We start from the raw sequence: 13,571 nt of genomic DNA on the forward strand, positions 1-13,571 counted from the left end.
ACCAAGAACTGTACCTGATGATGTATGTTTTCTCATGTAAACTGACTAGCAAAGAAGACTCAAATGTCATCAACAAGGGGAACATTTATTTAGATTGTTGCTTTTTAAGACATTACTAATAACATAGGATAAAACTTCATTTTTTTTAGCTGCAGCCTATAATATTTTATAATTTAATAAATACTAAGTGTTTTTCCATTTAGAAACAAGACAGACAATCTATGAGATCAGAATAATTGTATGTCATCAGTAATTGTTCCACAGGGTGCCATGTACTTAACACATTTTATATATCTAATAAATGTAGGAGATAAGGATCATTAAAACCTGCATGTACTGCCAGAAAACCACAGGCACATTATTAGCTTTCAGTGTTTATTATGGGAGCCATACCCAAAGGAACCAACATGACTCAAAAGGCAAAAAGATCATTAACAAGGTAAGTAAAATCGCATATTCTTTTTTATGCAACTCTTAACTACTGCAATAAGAAGATATGGTGGTAAGTCAAGCAGGAAATAAGAAAGATCTGAACAGCCAGAGCAACTGTTAACTGTATAAAAGCTTGTTTGTGGAAATCATACAAGAGGTTTGGGAGACCTTTAGTTTTCCATGCTTAGATGTCCTGGTTTCAGCTGGAATAAAGTTAATTTTCTTCCTAGTAGCTGGTATAGTGCTGTGTTTGGATTTAGGATAAGAATAATGTTGTTGACATGCCGATACTTGAGTTGTTGCTAGGCGGTGTTTATATCAAGCCAATGACTTTTCAGCTTTTCATGCTGCACTGCCAGGTGGAGGCTGGTACTACACAAGAGTTGGGAGGGGGCACAGCCAGGACAGCTGACCCAGATGGGCCAAGGGGGTATTCCATACCATATGACATCATGCCCAGTACATAAATGGGAGGGAGTTGGCTGGGGGACACCACAGCTTGGGGATTGGCTGGGCATCTGTCAGCAGGTGGTAAACAACTGTATTGTGTACCACCTGTTTTGTATATTCTACTATTCTTACTATTATTTCCCCTTCCTTTTCTATCTTATTAAACTGTCTTTATCTCAACCCACAAGTTTTACTTTCTTCTTCTGATTCTCTCTCATCCCACTGGCAGCAGGGAGAGTGAGCAAGAGGCTGTGTGGTGCTTAGTTGCCAGCTGGGGTTAAACCACAACACTAAGGAAAACAGAGATGAAAAAAAGGCAAGTCATCTTATTCAGAAACAATGCAAGAAATAGCAGTCTCAAAGATAGCTAAAGGCCAGATAGCACAAAAGTTTGCAAAGCACAGGTTAGGGAAAAAAACAGAACCCAAACTGAAAACTGAGGAGGACTAGAGCAAAGAAACACAGGTTATGGAAAGGGTAACCATTTTGTTAGTTTGTGAGCAGTGGGGAGGTCACTTTGCTGCTTTAACCTAGTGATAAATATTTAATACTTCTTGCCTGGAGAGCACACTGAATGCAAGAAAATTAGTACTTTTTGTAAAGTAAATAAAAAAACCCCACCTTTATATCTTTAAGTAAATGACATTGGTTTGAACAGCAATCAGCTTTCATGAAAACTATTCCTTCCAACTCCAGTACTAATTACCCAGGAAAAAAAAAAAGAGCACAATGGAGATATCTACACAATAAAACTTACCCAGAGGAAAATTTAACTATTAACTGTTCTGCTTAACTGAACCAGTGGAAGAAAAAAAAAAACACAAACAGGTAACAAAACATCACAAGTAATAACAAATTAGGAACATTACAGAAATGAAAAATCTGCATAAGAGTATTAAGACACAACAGCACAACTGTAACTACTGGGGAAAAAAGCATTAAACACCTTTTTAAAATACCATTTTCTGCACAGCTTCTAAAATTCACAATGCCATTACTGAAAAATTAAAAATAAAACGCAGAAACCCCTGTTTTTTTATTTAGTAGAATCAAATTGAATCAGTTACTTAGTAACTGATTCTCTTATCCATTTTTATTTCTATACTAACCACTTTGGTATTTTATGTCTACCTAAACATTTCCAAATAAAATCCAGATTGCCTTAAGAATTCTTACTTCTGTGATATTTTCTTTAATCATCAGTGTCACTAGCACAAGCAATACTTTATGAAAGCTTCATACTACCTATTGTAGGAGACTCTTCCTTCCATTATTCATATTGCAAGTATAAGTGCTACAAGCATAAAGCTCCTGGAAGTTTAAACGAAAGACAAAGCAACACAACCCTGGGAAGTTTCACAGCGTATATGACTTGCAGGCTAACAGGAATTCAGAGAATGGTTTGTACTTCCATTTTTATACATTAATAGTTCATCAATCATTGGTTTTAACTAAAATATGTTTTTTAGCAACTACAGCTTTTATCTAAGACACCGTTTTTAGTACTACTTTTAAGATTCTTCACAAAAGCATATAAGCAGATGAAACCGCTTTTGAGTTCTACACTGCAGAATGACTTTTTGTAAGACACTTTAAATTCACAGTCACTTCTAAGTTAGCCAGCTACAGTGAACATAAAACACTTCAGAAAAAAACAGTATTTTACTAGCTTCCATATCTGGCAGAAAACAGAATGATTTTGTAACACAGAGAAATTTTCTTTCATTTATTAGCTAGCAGTGGAATTTTGCTAAATTTTCCCAGCTGAAGGAGCAATCTGCAGTCTGATTTCCTAATCGTAGTTCAATATTCATGGAATTCTACTGTTCCTATATAATTGGCAATTCTGCATAATCAAACCTTAAGTAGTGACAAATAGCTCTCACAATGAAGATTAACAGAATGTATTCAAGCTTATTTTAATTGTGCCAAAGATCAAACATATATCAGGTTATAAAAAAATAAGACGTGTGCAAGACTTAGAGTTGACCTCTACGGCTTCAGCTAATGCAGAAAACCATTCTGTAACTACAGGTCAACATTCATAACTGCAAGACAGGAACTCTCTCCATCTCTGAGTCACATCTCCTACGCTCAGAGAATTCTTGTACATCAGATAGTCAGTATGCATTCCTTCAAGTAAATCTTTTCATCTAATGACTATATTCACATGGCACAGCTTACAGGTATCACATCACATCAGGTGGTTCTTCAGTCTGAATTACATAATTTTCAGAATCTAGAAAATAAACAACAACACAAATCATAGTACCATTTAAAAATACAGAAGTGAAGCTTACCTTTTAGCTTCCATGATAGCACAGCTGACTGGAGAGGACAAATTCATAACGTCCAATACTCAGCTTTTTCAGTCTGTAAATTCTGGAAAATGGACATCGTCTTCAATCACATTTAGCTGACAAGCTTCAAAGACTACTCTTTTCCATACGATGAAAACATTAAAAACCTGTACAGAGACATGTTTTAGTTTATTTGACAACATAATAACCATTTGTTAAGACTCAGTTACCAGCGTTACTAACATGTCATATAGACCAAAAGTAATTTGATATCAATTTAGTCAACAAAGAGAACTGTGCTGCTAGTCTTCTAAGCTTGAAAATTGTAGATGAAAAAAATATTTTTTGTACAGTATCTGCTGCCACAGTTTTCAGGATGTCAACAGAAAATGTTATGTTTGTACAGATTGTTCCCCTACATTCTCTATTCTCCTAAAAGGACACAAACCCCATTCCTCTTCAAAAAAATTCTAAAGGAAATAAATGCATATACTATGATTTTTTAAGTATGTCAATATCCAAGGTTTGCTGTCTGATAGCAGCCTTTAACATAGCAAGTCTTCTGTTTCATAAACCTAGGATTTTTCTGCTTGGATGTGTTTTTATTATATTTGGCATATCAGCAATATTTAGGGGTATAAAAGAAGAATATTAAATTGAACCATAACTCAGCTCACCTTGAGAAGGAACTAATTCAATGTTATCGATAAAAAGAAATCAATACAGACAATATATTTAGAACACAGACCTTAAAAAAAGTCCAAGATTTACTTCAAGTTGAGTAACAAACTCATTTATGAGTTCTTTGCATTAATTAAAGCACGGTTACATGAAGAATAAGCTGTATTCAACAGTCAAGATTAGTGAGCCATGAATTAATTCTTCTGAACCCCACAGCACATGGACATCCATACTAAACTCCGAAACACAAAACTAGCCTGGACTCCATCTTTACCATCTCTGGCTTGCAGTCACATGTTTGTCACAGTCTATTTCTGTTGGACCAAACACTTGGTGAAATATATTAACTATAAACAGATTTTGTTCATTCCAGTAGCTAATAATCTGCATTAGAAATATGAAGAAAAAAAAAAAGCATTTCTGCTTCAAAGTACAAATTTAAGAAAACATTCAGCAAGAATAAGCCCATTAGTTCTAAAAACTTTTTGTCTTTACAGAAAATACAACAACTGGTGCCCAGGGTATCTAGATGTATCATGTATCATCTAGATCTACCCATCAGAATTCACCTTGGTACATGTCTTCATAAGCCCTAAAATAGGTAACTACCACACAACTGTCACACGACACTCCCAGAGAAAGCAACAGAGCTTGCTTTTCCTCTAAGCTGATAGTTGAAGACCTCGTTTACAAAGTACAGACAAGTCTGTGGTAAAACAGCTATGCATGTGTTAAGGCCCATTAAATCCTAAGTAACTTGCAAACTAAAAACTCCAACTTCACATGAGAGAGCAACAATCCTGACAGAGTATTTGTCATATGGTATTCAGCAAGATCAATTGCTTGGATAAAAAAAATTGTGCTATCAGGGTATGGGAAACTATACTATCAGTTGTGCCCAATTTCAACATTAAGATGTAGCTCTGAACATTGAGAAACTGCTTTCATACACCACCCTTTTAAGCCTTATTGCAAACTCCACCAAGATGTCATAGTGAGCAGTACAACAACAAAAAAAGTGTAACTAAAAGCCTTTCTTAGAAATCCATTTTTTCACCTCAAGAATTCCCTAACTCTAACCAAGAGCTAATAGCTGTAGTGAAAAAAAAACAACCAAACCTCAGTCTCAAAATATAACCAAAACATACACTCTGTCACATCCACATCGTTCTGCAGTTTTAAAACTTTCTGGTATTAATCTGGTCACATAGAGGAGAAAAAAAAATCTAAATAATACTTTCTGAGAATGCTTATGATTTTGAATATGTAACATTCCTCTGTTAAAGTATTTATCAATATCTAGCTTATTAGGACACAAATGGATACACTTCAAAAGCACGTTATTTCATTTAAGAAAAAAAAAGTATTGAAGTGGCATGGAATGGCTCACAGGAGCCCCATAATTAAACAAAAAGTATCAGAAGTATGTTTGATTGTTGTTACCTATGAAACTTGAGTCATATTCTCACCATGAACTTCTGATAATGCTTAACTAACTTTAGCAAGGCCACTGATTTTGACTGGATATAAGCAAGTGATGCCGGCTAGATGATGCCTGCAAGCGGTTGGTCCTAATTGCTGTAAGGAGCGTCAGACAAGAATGGGACCCAGGACACAATTGGCTGTAAGGGGCCTCAGATACAGTTTTTGCAACTGTGATGGGTACATCCTAGGGCGGGCAGAGAAACCAGCAGACACCTGCGAAAGCCAAAGATAAGAAAGCTGAGAAACTTTAGAGACACAGAGACGAGCCAAGACAAGACCTCATAAGAAAAAAGACTCGGAGTTCATGGGAATGACACGAAGAGTCATCTCTTCAACAACCACTAGGGACCACCACAGACCACCGAAAACCCCCATGGAAGCCCCTCAAAGACCCTTCCCCAAATTTTAGTACCTTGCACAATGTATTAACGTATGCATTAGATCCTCTGGAAATAGGAACTTCTTGGAAATTACATGAATATTCATTTATTTTATTGTATATAATGAGTGTGCCTTTGTCTTTTAGCATGCACATTAGGTCGATTGATCCCCTGTGCATCCAGTGCTGCAATAAAGAATGCCTGACTTCTAAAACTTCAAACTAAGTCTTAGAGGGTTGAGACCGAATTTATGATAACAGAAGAAATTCTTTCCTGTGAGGGTGGTGATGCACTGGCACAGGTTGCCCAGAGAAGCTGTGGCTGCCCCCTCCCTGGCAGTGTTCAAGGCCAGGTTGGACGGGGCTTTGAGCAACCTGGGCTAGGGGAAGGTGTCCCTGCCCATGGCAGGGGCTTGGAACGACATGATCTTCGAAGGTCCAACCCAAACTGTTCTATGATTAAAACTACTCAAATCTAACCACGATCTTAAGATATACCAGTTGAAAAGATACAGAACCAGAAATAACTAACATATCTGCACTAGAACTTATAAAAACTCTCCAACAGTTGTTTCAGCTGAATCACTAGATTTTCGTTAACATAGACCCAAAATTTTATGCAAGCTAGAACTCAAAGCGACGGCATCGCTTCACCACTTCGGCACCGCAGATGTCACCGGCTTCGGCACACGCTGCGCTAGCGGCGCGGCCGGTGCACCGGGCAGGCCGAGGCGAGGCGCGCCGTGCCGGCGGCTGACGGCAGCCCGCCGCCGCCAGCCCGGGCGGCAGCTCCGGACAGGCTTTCAGCGACGGCCCAGAGCAGCTGCAGGGAGCCGCACACAAACCGCCGCCAGCCACAGACGAGTACGAAGCTCCATCGCGGCGGCCGGGCGTCCCGCCCACCGAGCGCCGCCAGCCCTCTGGTGCCGGGCAGCGCGCCGCCGCGGCCCTCCCGCCGCCGGCCACAGGGACTAACCGGTGCCGCTGCGCCGCACCAGGCGGCTCCCGCAGGGGCGCCGGAGGCGGCCGGGACACTCCCGAACCTCGCAGGAGGAGCGCGCCCCGCCCCGAAGCCCGCGGCCCCTTCTCACCTCTCCACAGCGGCCCGCAGAGCCGCGCGGCCGTTGGGGCCCGGGAGAAGGAGGCGGCCGCGCCGCGCCTCCCCAACGGCGACTTCCGGCTGCGGCGGGGGCGCGGCCCCGCCCCGGCTGGGCGCGGAGGGCGCTGGCAACGGCACCGCTCGGCGCCGGCGGGAGGCCCCGCAGCCGCCGGGTGTCGCCCGGGCTCCCGCCCCGCCTCCCCCCGCGCGGGCCGCCGGCGGGTCCCAGCCCTCCGGGAAGCGGGGGCTTGATGCACCGCTCCGTCGCGCCGGCGGCCTGCGCGGAGCGGCCGGCACCGCTGGGAGGGCCGCGCGGAGGGGCGCTCGGCGCCCCCACAGTTTTTGCCGCCCCCTTCCCCTCCGTTTGAGGATTTGCGCCTCATCCGATTTAGGAGTTGCTCGGCGGCACCGGAGGCTCCTGGGTGTGCGCAGGCTTCCTCAGCCAGCGCCGGTTCCCTCCGGCCAGGCCACTCTGCTCGTGGTCGGGCATGTGTCACGGTGCACCCAGCGCGGCTCCCCGCGTCGGCCCGCCCAGCAGTGACCCCTGCGAACACCGTCGTCGGGCGGTTATTGGCAGCGCAGGTGGCATCTCCAAACACCTCTCTTCATGGACAGGAGAGTGGCTGTACCCTCCTTCCCGGAGCTGCGGTTATGTGGGCATGTTTGCAGCTGGGCAATCCCAGACATGTTTTAGGTATACTGAATCTCTACGGGTACTGAATCCCTAAAACAGATAGCACGGAATATAAGTATAGGAAATGAAAATGATCAGCTAACATGAAAGCCAGATTGAGACGTGGATGTCCTCAAATACAGGGTGGCACTTTCTTCACCCAGATTATCAAGAAAAACAAGCCAATAATGACTTTGAAAGATCCTGGGACAGAATGACAGTGGAGTCAATGGGGGAGGCAGGTAACAAAATTACCATTCCCCCTTCTGTTTGCCTCACTGCACAAATGGAAAGGTTCCTGTGAAACATCTCAATTGAGACATTTCAAGCCCCAGACATGATGTCAAACAACAGCACAAGAGGCTGAATAAAATCCACCCTACAATATTCTAGAAAAGTGCACAAGGTATTATTCTGGAAAATATGTCACAGGCTGAAAGGTATTGAAACAATTTTAGGTTAAAATGTTCAATAACTACCACTGACATTATCATAAGTAAATACTTATTTACTTATATAATTATATAATTACTTACTTAGGTGCTTTTTATACATACTCTTTTACTGTTGATATGTGACCTGAATTCCCACAGGCCATCAGAAATCTGGGTCCTCTTGCAAGATTGTACTAAAGCTACCATGAACCACATTTGGAAAAGCATCAGTATGGATCTCTTAAAAAGAACGTTGGTCTGCATCTGAAGAAAAAAATATATCACAATATCCATAGATACCAGGTTATCTAGGAAAATACATAATCCACTAGTGCCCAGGTTAATCTTAGAAAATATACAGTCCAAAACCAACCAGGTTATTTGAGAACATGCAGTCCAGAAGATGAGCAAGTCACTTAAGAGACAATAATATATAAATGAATAGCATACAGAATAGGTGGATATAGAAACACAGAAAAAAAACCCAAACAAACATCTGTGCAAAACTCAATTATCCTTGTCTATAGAAGGAATTACATAATTTAACTGTAATCGAAGTTGGCTCCCAGTAATAGTGTAGATGGAGACACGTGAAGATTGAATATATAATACTCTAGAGAGTTTATACAACTCATTTGTGTAAGGTGCTGTGTTTCTTCAGCACTGGGTATGCAGGACCCATCAGCCTGACAGGCTGTATGAACTGTACTGCTGTTTATGCAAGTACTGTTTTCTTATCACTACGGGAAGCTATGTTGCATTACCTATTCTCAGGTTTTCTAGGTTGTATTTGGTCTGGTAACCTCCTCTTCAGCTTTGGTGTGACTTTAATCAGGATGCAACAACGGGAAACAAGCAGAATGGAGTCTTAACCTTTCTTTAATTCAGACATTTGAATCTAACGGTCTTGATTTTAAAACATAAAAAAATCTACATACTATTAGCAATTTAAAAATAAAATACAGCTCCTAAAAATCATTGGGTTTTTTCTTCTAGTTGGAATTCCCCAATAGGAGCAAAATTACACTACAGATAGTTATTTATGAAGTTAAGATCTCCTTGTATTAACCACAGAGCTGAGGTTGGTCCTCACTCAGGAAAACACTCATCCTGAATTGCTAATTGCTATTTAAGTAATTACAGCTAATTGCTTTAGTTTACAGGTCAGCGTAACTTGACTTCATGATTGCAAGTACTGCCATAGCACTTAAGGTGCCCTATCACCTTTTATTCCAAATTTTTTTCCTGTTCCTTATAACTGCAGAAATACCACTTTGAATTAAGTTTTTCTGAGATGTGCGGTTAAGTATAGCCTGATACTGATATCCTTCAAGTTACAGATTTGTTTTAATTGCAAGAGAAAAAAAACTCCGTAATATTTTACACGGTCTGAGATAAGTCTCAAAATTTCATTTCTAGTTTGTGATCTGATCTGTATAATTGGGTTTAGCTGTGATTTTGCTGCTTCTGCATCATGCAGTTATTTTAATTGTCTTGTGCCAAATCGAAGTCTTTTGCCCAGGTACACAAAATTGGAAGACTTCATTATATTGCAGTTCTTTTAATAGCAGCATGGCATTTTTTGCTGATCAAAAATACAATAGTGAACAGGGTTTCCTCTCCACTGTTGTCTGATGAGTAGTCAAAAATGGAATATGATCAAAAATGGCCTTGGCTAATGAAGAAATACAAATTGTTGGATAATATGGAAGGAATCATAGCAATTTAACATTATGTCTGCAAGGTCTGATAGGTTTTGGTGCCATAATAGCTTACCAGATACTGAACCAATAAGATGAGTTTATCTGCCCAAAATAACACATGTATCAATTTTTACCTTGATTCACAAAAATTAAGACACAATACTGCTGCTGTATGCATGTCAGCATAAAACACCTTTCCTTCCTCCCACACTGAAAAATACATCTAATATATATGCTATCTCAGGCACTTCTTCAGAGTTCAAGGAGTATTTTGGTCTAAAACATACATATATTCAGGATATGTGGGGGTTTTTTAGGAAGGTGGAAACAAATCAGAGTTCTTTCACACATGGAATTCAACATTAACTTATTTCTTATTCTCCAGATAAACCTTTTCATGATGCATTTAGGAAGATTGTTCGATGTTCAGGAAAAAGGAGAGAACATGGTGCTTCAGTGTGGGTCTGGCCTTGGCAGAGCAAGAAGCAACTGTTTCACTTGCAGACAGGATACCAGCCCTGCTTCTTTGCAATGCCACTTATCCACACCTGCAGGAAATCAGTTAGAAGGGCTGTTTCGAACAGGCAAGCTCAAGACATACAACTCTTCATACGAAAAGCTGTTTTTCACCGCCAAAGTTCATTCGTGGCTTGTAACAGCTTAATGTGTATCAGTGTACTGACTGCTTACTCGAGCATCAGGTGGCAGGCCTGGCTGAAGCGCTGCAGATTCTGTCATTCAAAATGAAACTGTTTGCTAAAAACCACTGATATAGTCCTTAAAGTATAATTGCATCAGTATGGCACATTACTCTCTTTCAAGTACAATGTCTGGATTGCAAAATACACATTTTTTTCCTTTTGTTGTGTCTGTACTTGAATTTGTCTTCAATTTCATGTTTATTTAACATGTACAAATGAGTCCGATTACAAACAAAATATGAGTTGTTCAATCCTATTTTGCACATTTTAAATCGAATTTTAGTTTGTGTACCTTTCAAAAATGCTTTATTCACATAAGTCTCTTTTGAAGAACATGCTACTTTTGTAGGAAAGCAAGTAATCTTGAATTACTTAATTAGGAAAAAAAGTATTTTCAGCTGCTCTTCACTGATTTTAATACAAGGTGCAAAGCTTTTGATTCCTAAGAAATGTCAGATTCAAAAGACTGCTTCCAAAGGCTGACAAAATTAGAATGCTCTTAAGAGACTCCAAAAGCATTGCTTCAAACTAAAATATGACCTTATTTAATCTGATATGGAAGACAAATGTAACTATATGGTTAAACAGAGCAGAGATTCAGCTAAGGGAATCCCAGCAGATTGTCAGTTCCTGCATAGCAAAATATTAATATAAACCGTTTATGCAGTACTCAATACTTTCTCATTTAGGAGAATATATGAAACTTTATACATTGCTGAAATAGGAATGATTCAGTGCAGCAAAATAAAGACATATCTGCCAATTCAGATAACAATTTCTGCTTTTAGAAGTAGTCCAACTTTTAGCTTCCTCTAAACAATTCTAGATGTACAGTCTACCTTAGTCTTAATTTTTTTAAACAACTTTTGCCCCAAGTGGTCATCTGTTTGTGCATAGGAAGAAAGGGTTTTTTCCTGCCTAGTATGTTAATGATCTATTTTCTGATGAGCTCTTATCTAACTTTGTAGAAACTTGATATGTCAGTGATATGAGCTTTACCACCTGCAAGAAAATCAACCGGATATCACTGGTTTAAGCCACTGGAAAACTGCAGAGTGTTCTGGCTGGACACAGATAGAGTGAAGCTTTGCAGTTAACAAATTACTATTTTGCAATTGAGGAGGAGAGAGCCTAGAACAAAGCACAACTTGCTCTATGGCAACTGCAGTGGGTGTTCTGGGCCTGACACTGAGTTTCAGTATCAAAACTGAAAGCAGTAAGATCGTTTGTCTCACAAAGGCTTATCTTTGTGTGCAAGTAGCACAGAGGGTGGCTGTCAGAAAACTAGCCTGTAAAACTTGTGCATCAGGCCACACACCCGGGATGAGCACTCAAGCACAAAATGGTTAAGTCTACCCCTTTGAGATAATGTAATTGTGTGAGAAGTAACTTTTTGTGCCACTTTTGGAGCTTTTTGCTGGTTTTGGCACCTATCTTAGCACAAACATAGGGTACAGTGACTTGCATGTGGTGCTGTGTGGGGCCATCAGATAGGGCCAAAGCCATAGAGAACTGACAGGCTGGCTAATTTTTGATGCAGAGTGAGAAGAACTAGAACTAGACCCGACAGGACAGGCAGGCAGGGAGAAGAAGCTGTTGGGTTAAAATCTGGATCTGAAGTCTTCTATTTGAAGAAAGTACTTGAGGGGGTAAGTGTTGATGAGAGATTAAAGGTTAAAGCAACAAGAAACATTTCACATGACAAAGGATCCGGAGGGGATAATAGGCTCAAAGACAGTAGAACCTTGCAGAAACAGAGGAAAACCGTGAATTAAGGAATAAGAAAATTCACTTTGTCATGTGCTCGGACATAGCACAGAGAACGCCCAAGATGTGTCCTTTAGAGGAACTTAGCTCATTATAATGAGAAAATCACATCTCTTGATGAGAAGAAGCCCCCTACTCAGCTAAGACCCCCACCCTTTGAGTTTGCATAGAATAATAAACTGACACTGTAACTTTAAATTCGAGACGAGGCAATGTTGTTAACCAATGGGGAACGAAGCGGTGAGAAACTGGCCAATGGCCATTACAGTGAAAGTGTAGTTTGAAGTGTGTAAATATGTCACTTGCCAGCGTGTGGTGGGCTAGATTTGTGGAATTACCACCTAGTACCCATTTCTGCGCAGATATGGACTAAACATAATGTCGGCTTTGTGTAGTTTTCGGCTCATTGCACACCTAGTAAAAGAACCCTTACTGTGGGACAACAGCGTGGGGAGGCTAGAGGTGCCCGATACATGCAGCAAGGAGACAGGCAAAAACGGGACGAGAGGGGCACAGCGGCAGAAACGGTGGGAGAGGTGTGAGCTTAATACTGACAGGTAAACAGGCCAGAAAAAGTAGATATGGAGGACAAGGGGAGTAGGGCGAGGTCTGAATTGGCAGTAATCGTAGGGGGGGAAAGAAAAAAAAAGAAACAGGAAAAAGCACAAGCCAAAACAGGAGTTAAAGGCGACCAAGGTGCAGGTGACAACTCTACAGACTCAAGAGACCGAAACCGTGGGGGTTTTGGGATGGGTTTTTGGATAGTTTGTTGGGGGAAGTCAAGACATAAAAAAAAAAAAAAAAAAAAGCGGGGAGTGCCCGGGGAACAAGAGCGGCTTTGGGGTCGGCAACAGTATGGGGAGGTTTTCGTAACCGGGCTTGTGGGGTGGGAGAAAGACAAAGAGACCCGCGGGGATAAACACACCCGCCCATTTTACAATTGAGGAAGGTGGTAATTAGCTACCTGCAGCCTGGGGATGGGGCCGCGTTCCCGGCTGGGACGGGCTCCGCGCAAGGCCGTGGGCTTAAGCGACCGTGAAAAAACGGCTCTGGGCGAGCTGTTGCGGCCGAAGCGGCGCATGGCCCCTGGCCAGGCCGGTTAGCGGGCTGGGCGGGGGTCGGGAGGGCCGCCCCGGGCCTCTCAGCCACGCTGCCACCAGCACGGCCCGATGACCTCGCCTGGCTCCGGGGGCAGCGCGGGGCCCAGCCCGGGTCGAACTCGCAGGGCGGCTCAGGGCCGCATGGCCGCCCGGCCTCACCCCGCCCGCACCGCTACCGAGGGCGGCCCGCGCGGCCGCGCCGGATCCTCCTCCTCCCCCCCACCGCAGCGCAGCGGCCGCCCCGCCCCCGCGGAAGGCGGAACGAGCCACTTCCACGGCTGAGGGGAGCGCGGGGGAATGGGGCCCGTTCGCTTGCTTCCGCGCCCTCTCTCTCCCTGCCGCGGGGCGGGCGGGCGCTTTCTCGTGG

At 42.2% G+C, this 13,571-nt stretch overlaps 1 protein-coding gene across 6 annotated transcripts in view; it reads right to left on the reverse strand.

The window, feature by feature from the left end:
- CCDC171 (coiled-coil domain containing 171) overlaps positions 1 to 6,901 on the reverse strand; it is a 148,034-nt gene extending 141,133 nt beyond the window's left edge. For all 6 annotated transcript variants that reach the window (XM_074933256.1, XM_074933252.1, XM_074933253.1 and 3 more), the window contains exons 1-2: positions 6,819 to 6,901; positions 3,183 to 3,349 (exon numbers count right to left, since the gene is read on the reverse strand). In XM_074933256.1, coding sequence (XP_074789357.1) covers positions 3,183 to 3,229 — 47 coding nt within the window. In that variant the 5' untranslated portion in view covers positions 3,230 to 3,349; positions 6,819 to 6,901. The remainder of the gene's footprint in view (positions 1 to 3,182; positions 3,350 to 6,818) is intronic.
- Between the last annotated feature and the right edge of the window lie 6,670 nt (positions 6,902 to 13,571).

The sequence above is a fragment of the Athene noctua genome, chromosome Z, assembly GCF_965140245.1.
Source record: "Athene noctua chromosome Z, bAthNoc1.hap1.1, whole genome shotgun sequence".
NCBI classification, from domain to species: Eukaryota; Metazoa; Chordata; class Aves; order Strigiformes; family Strigidae; genus Athene; species Athene noctua.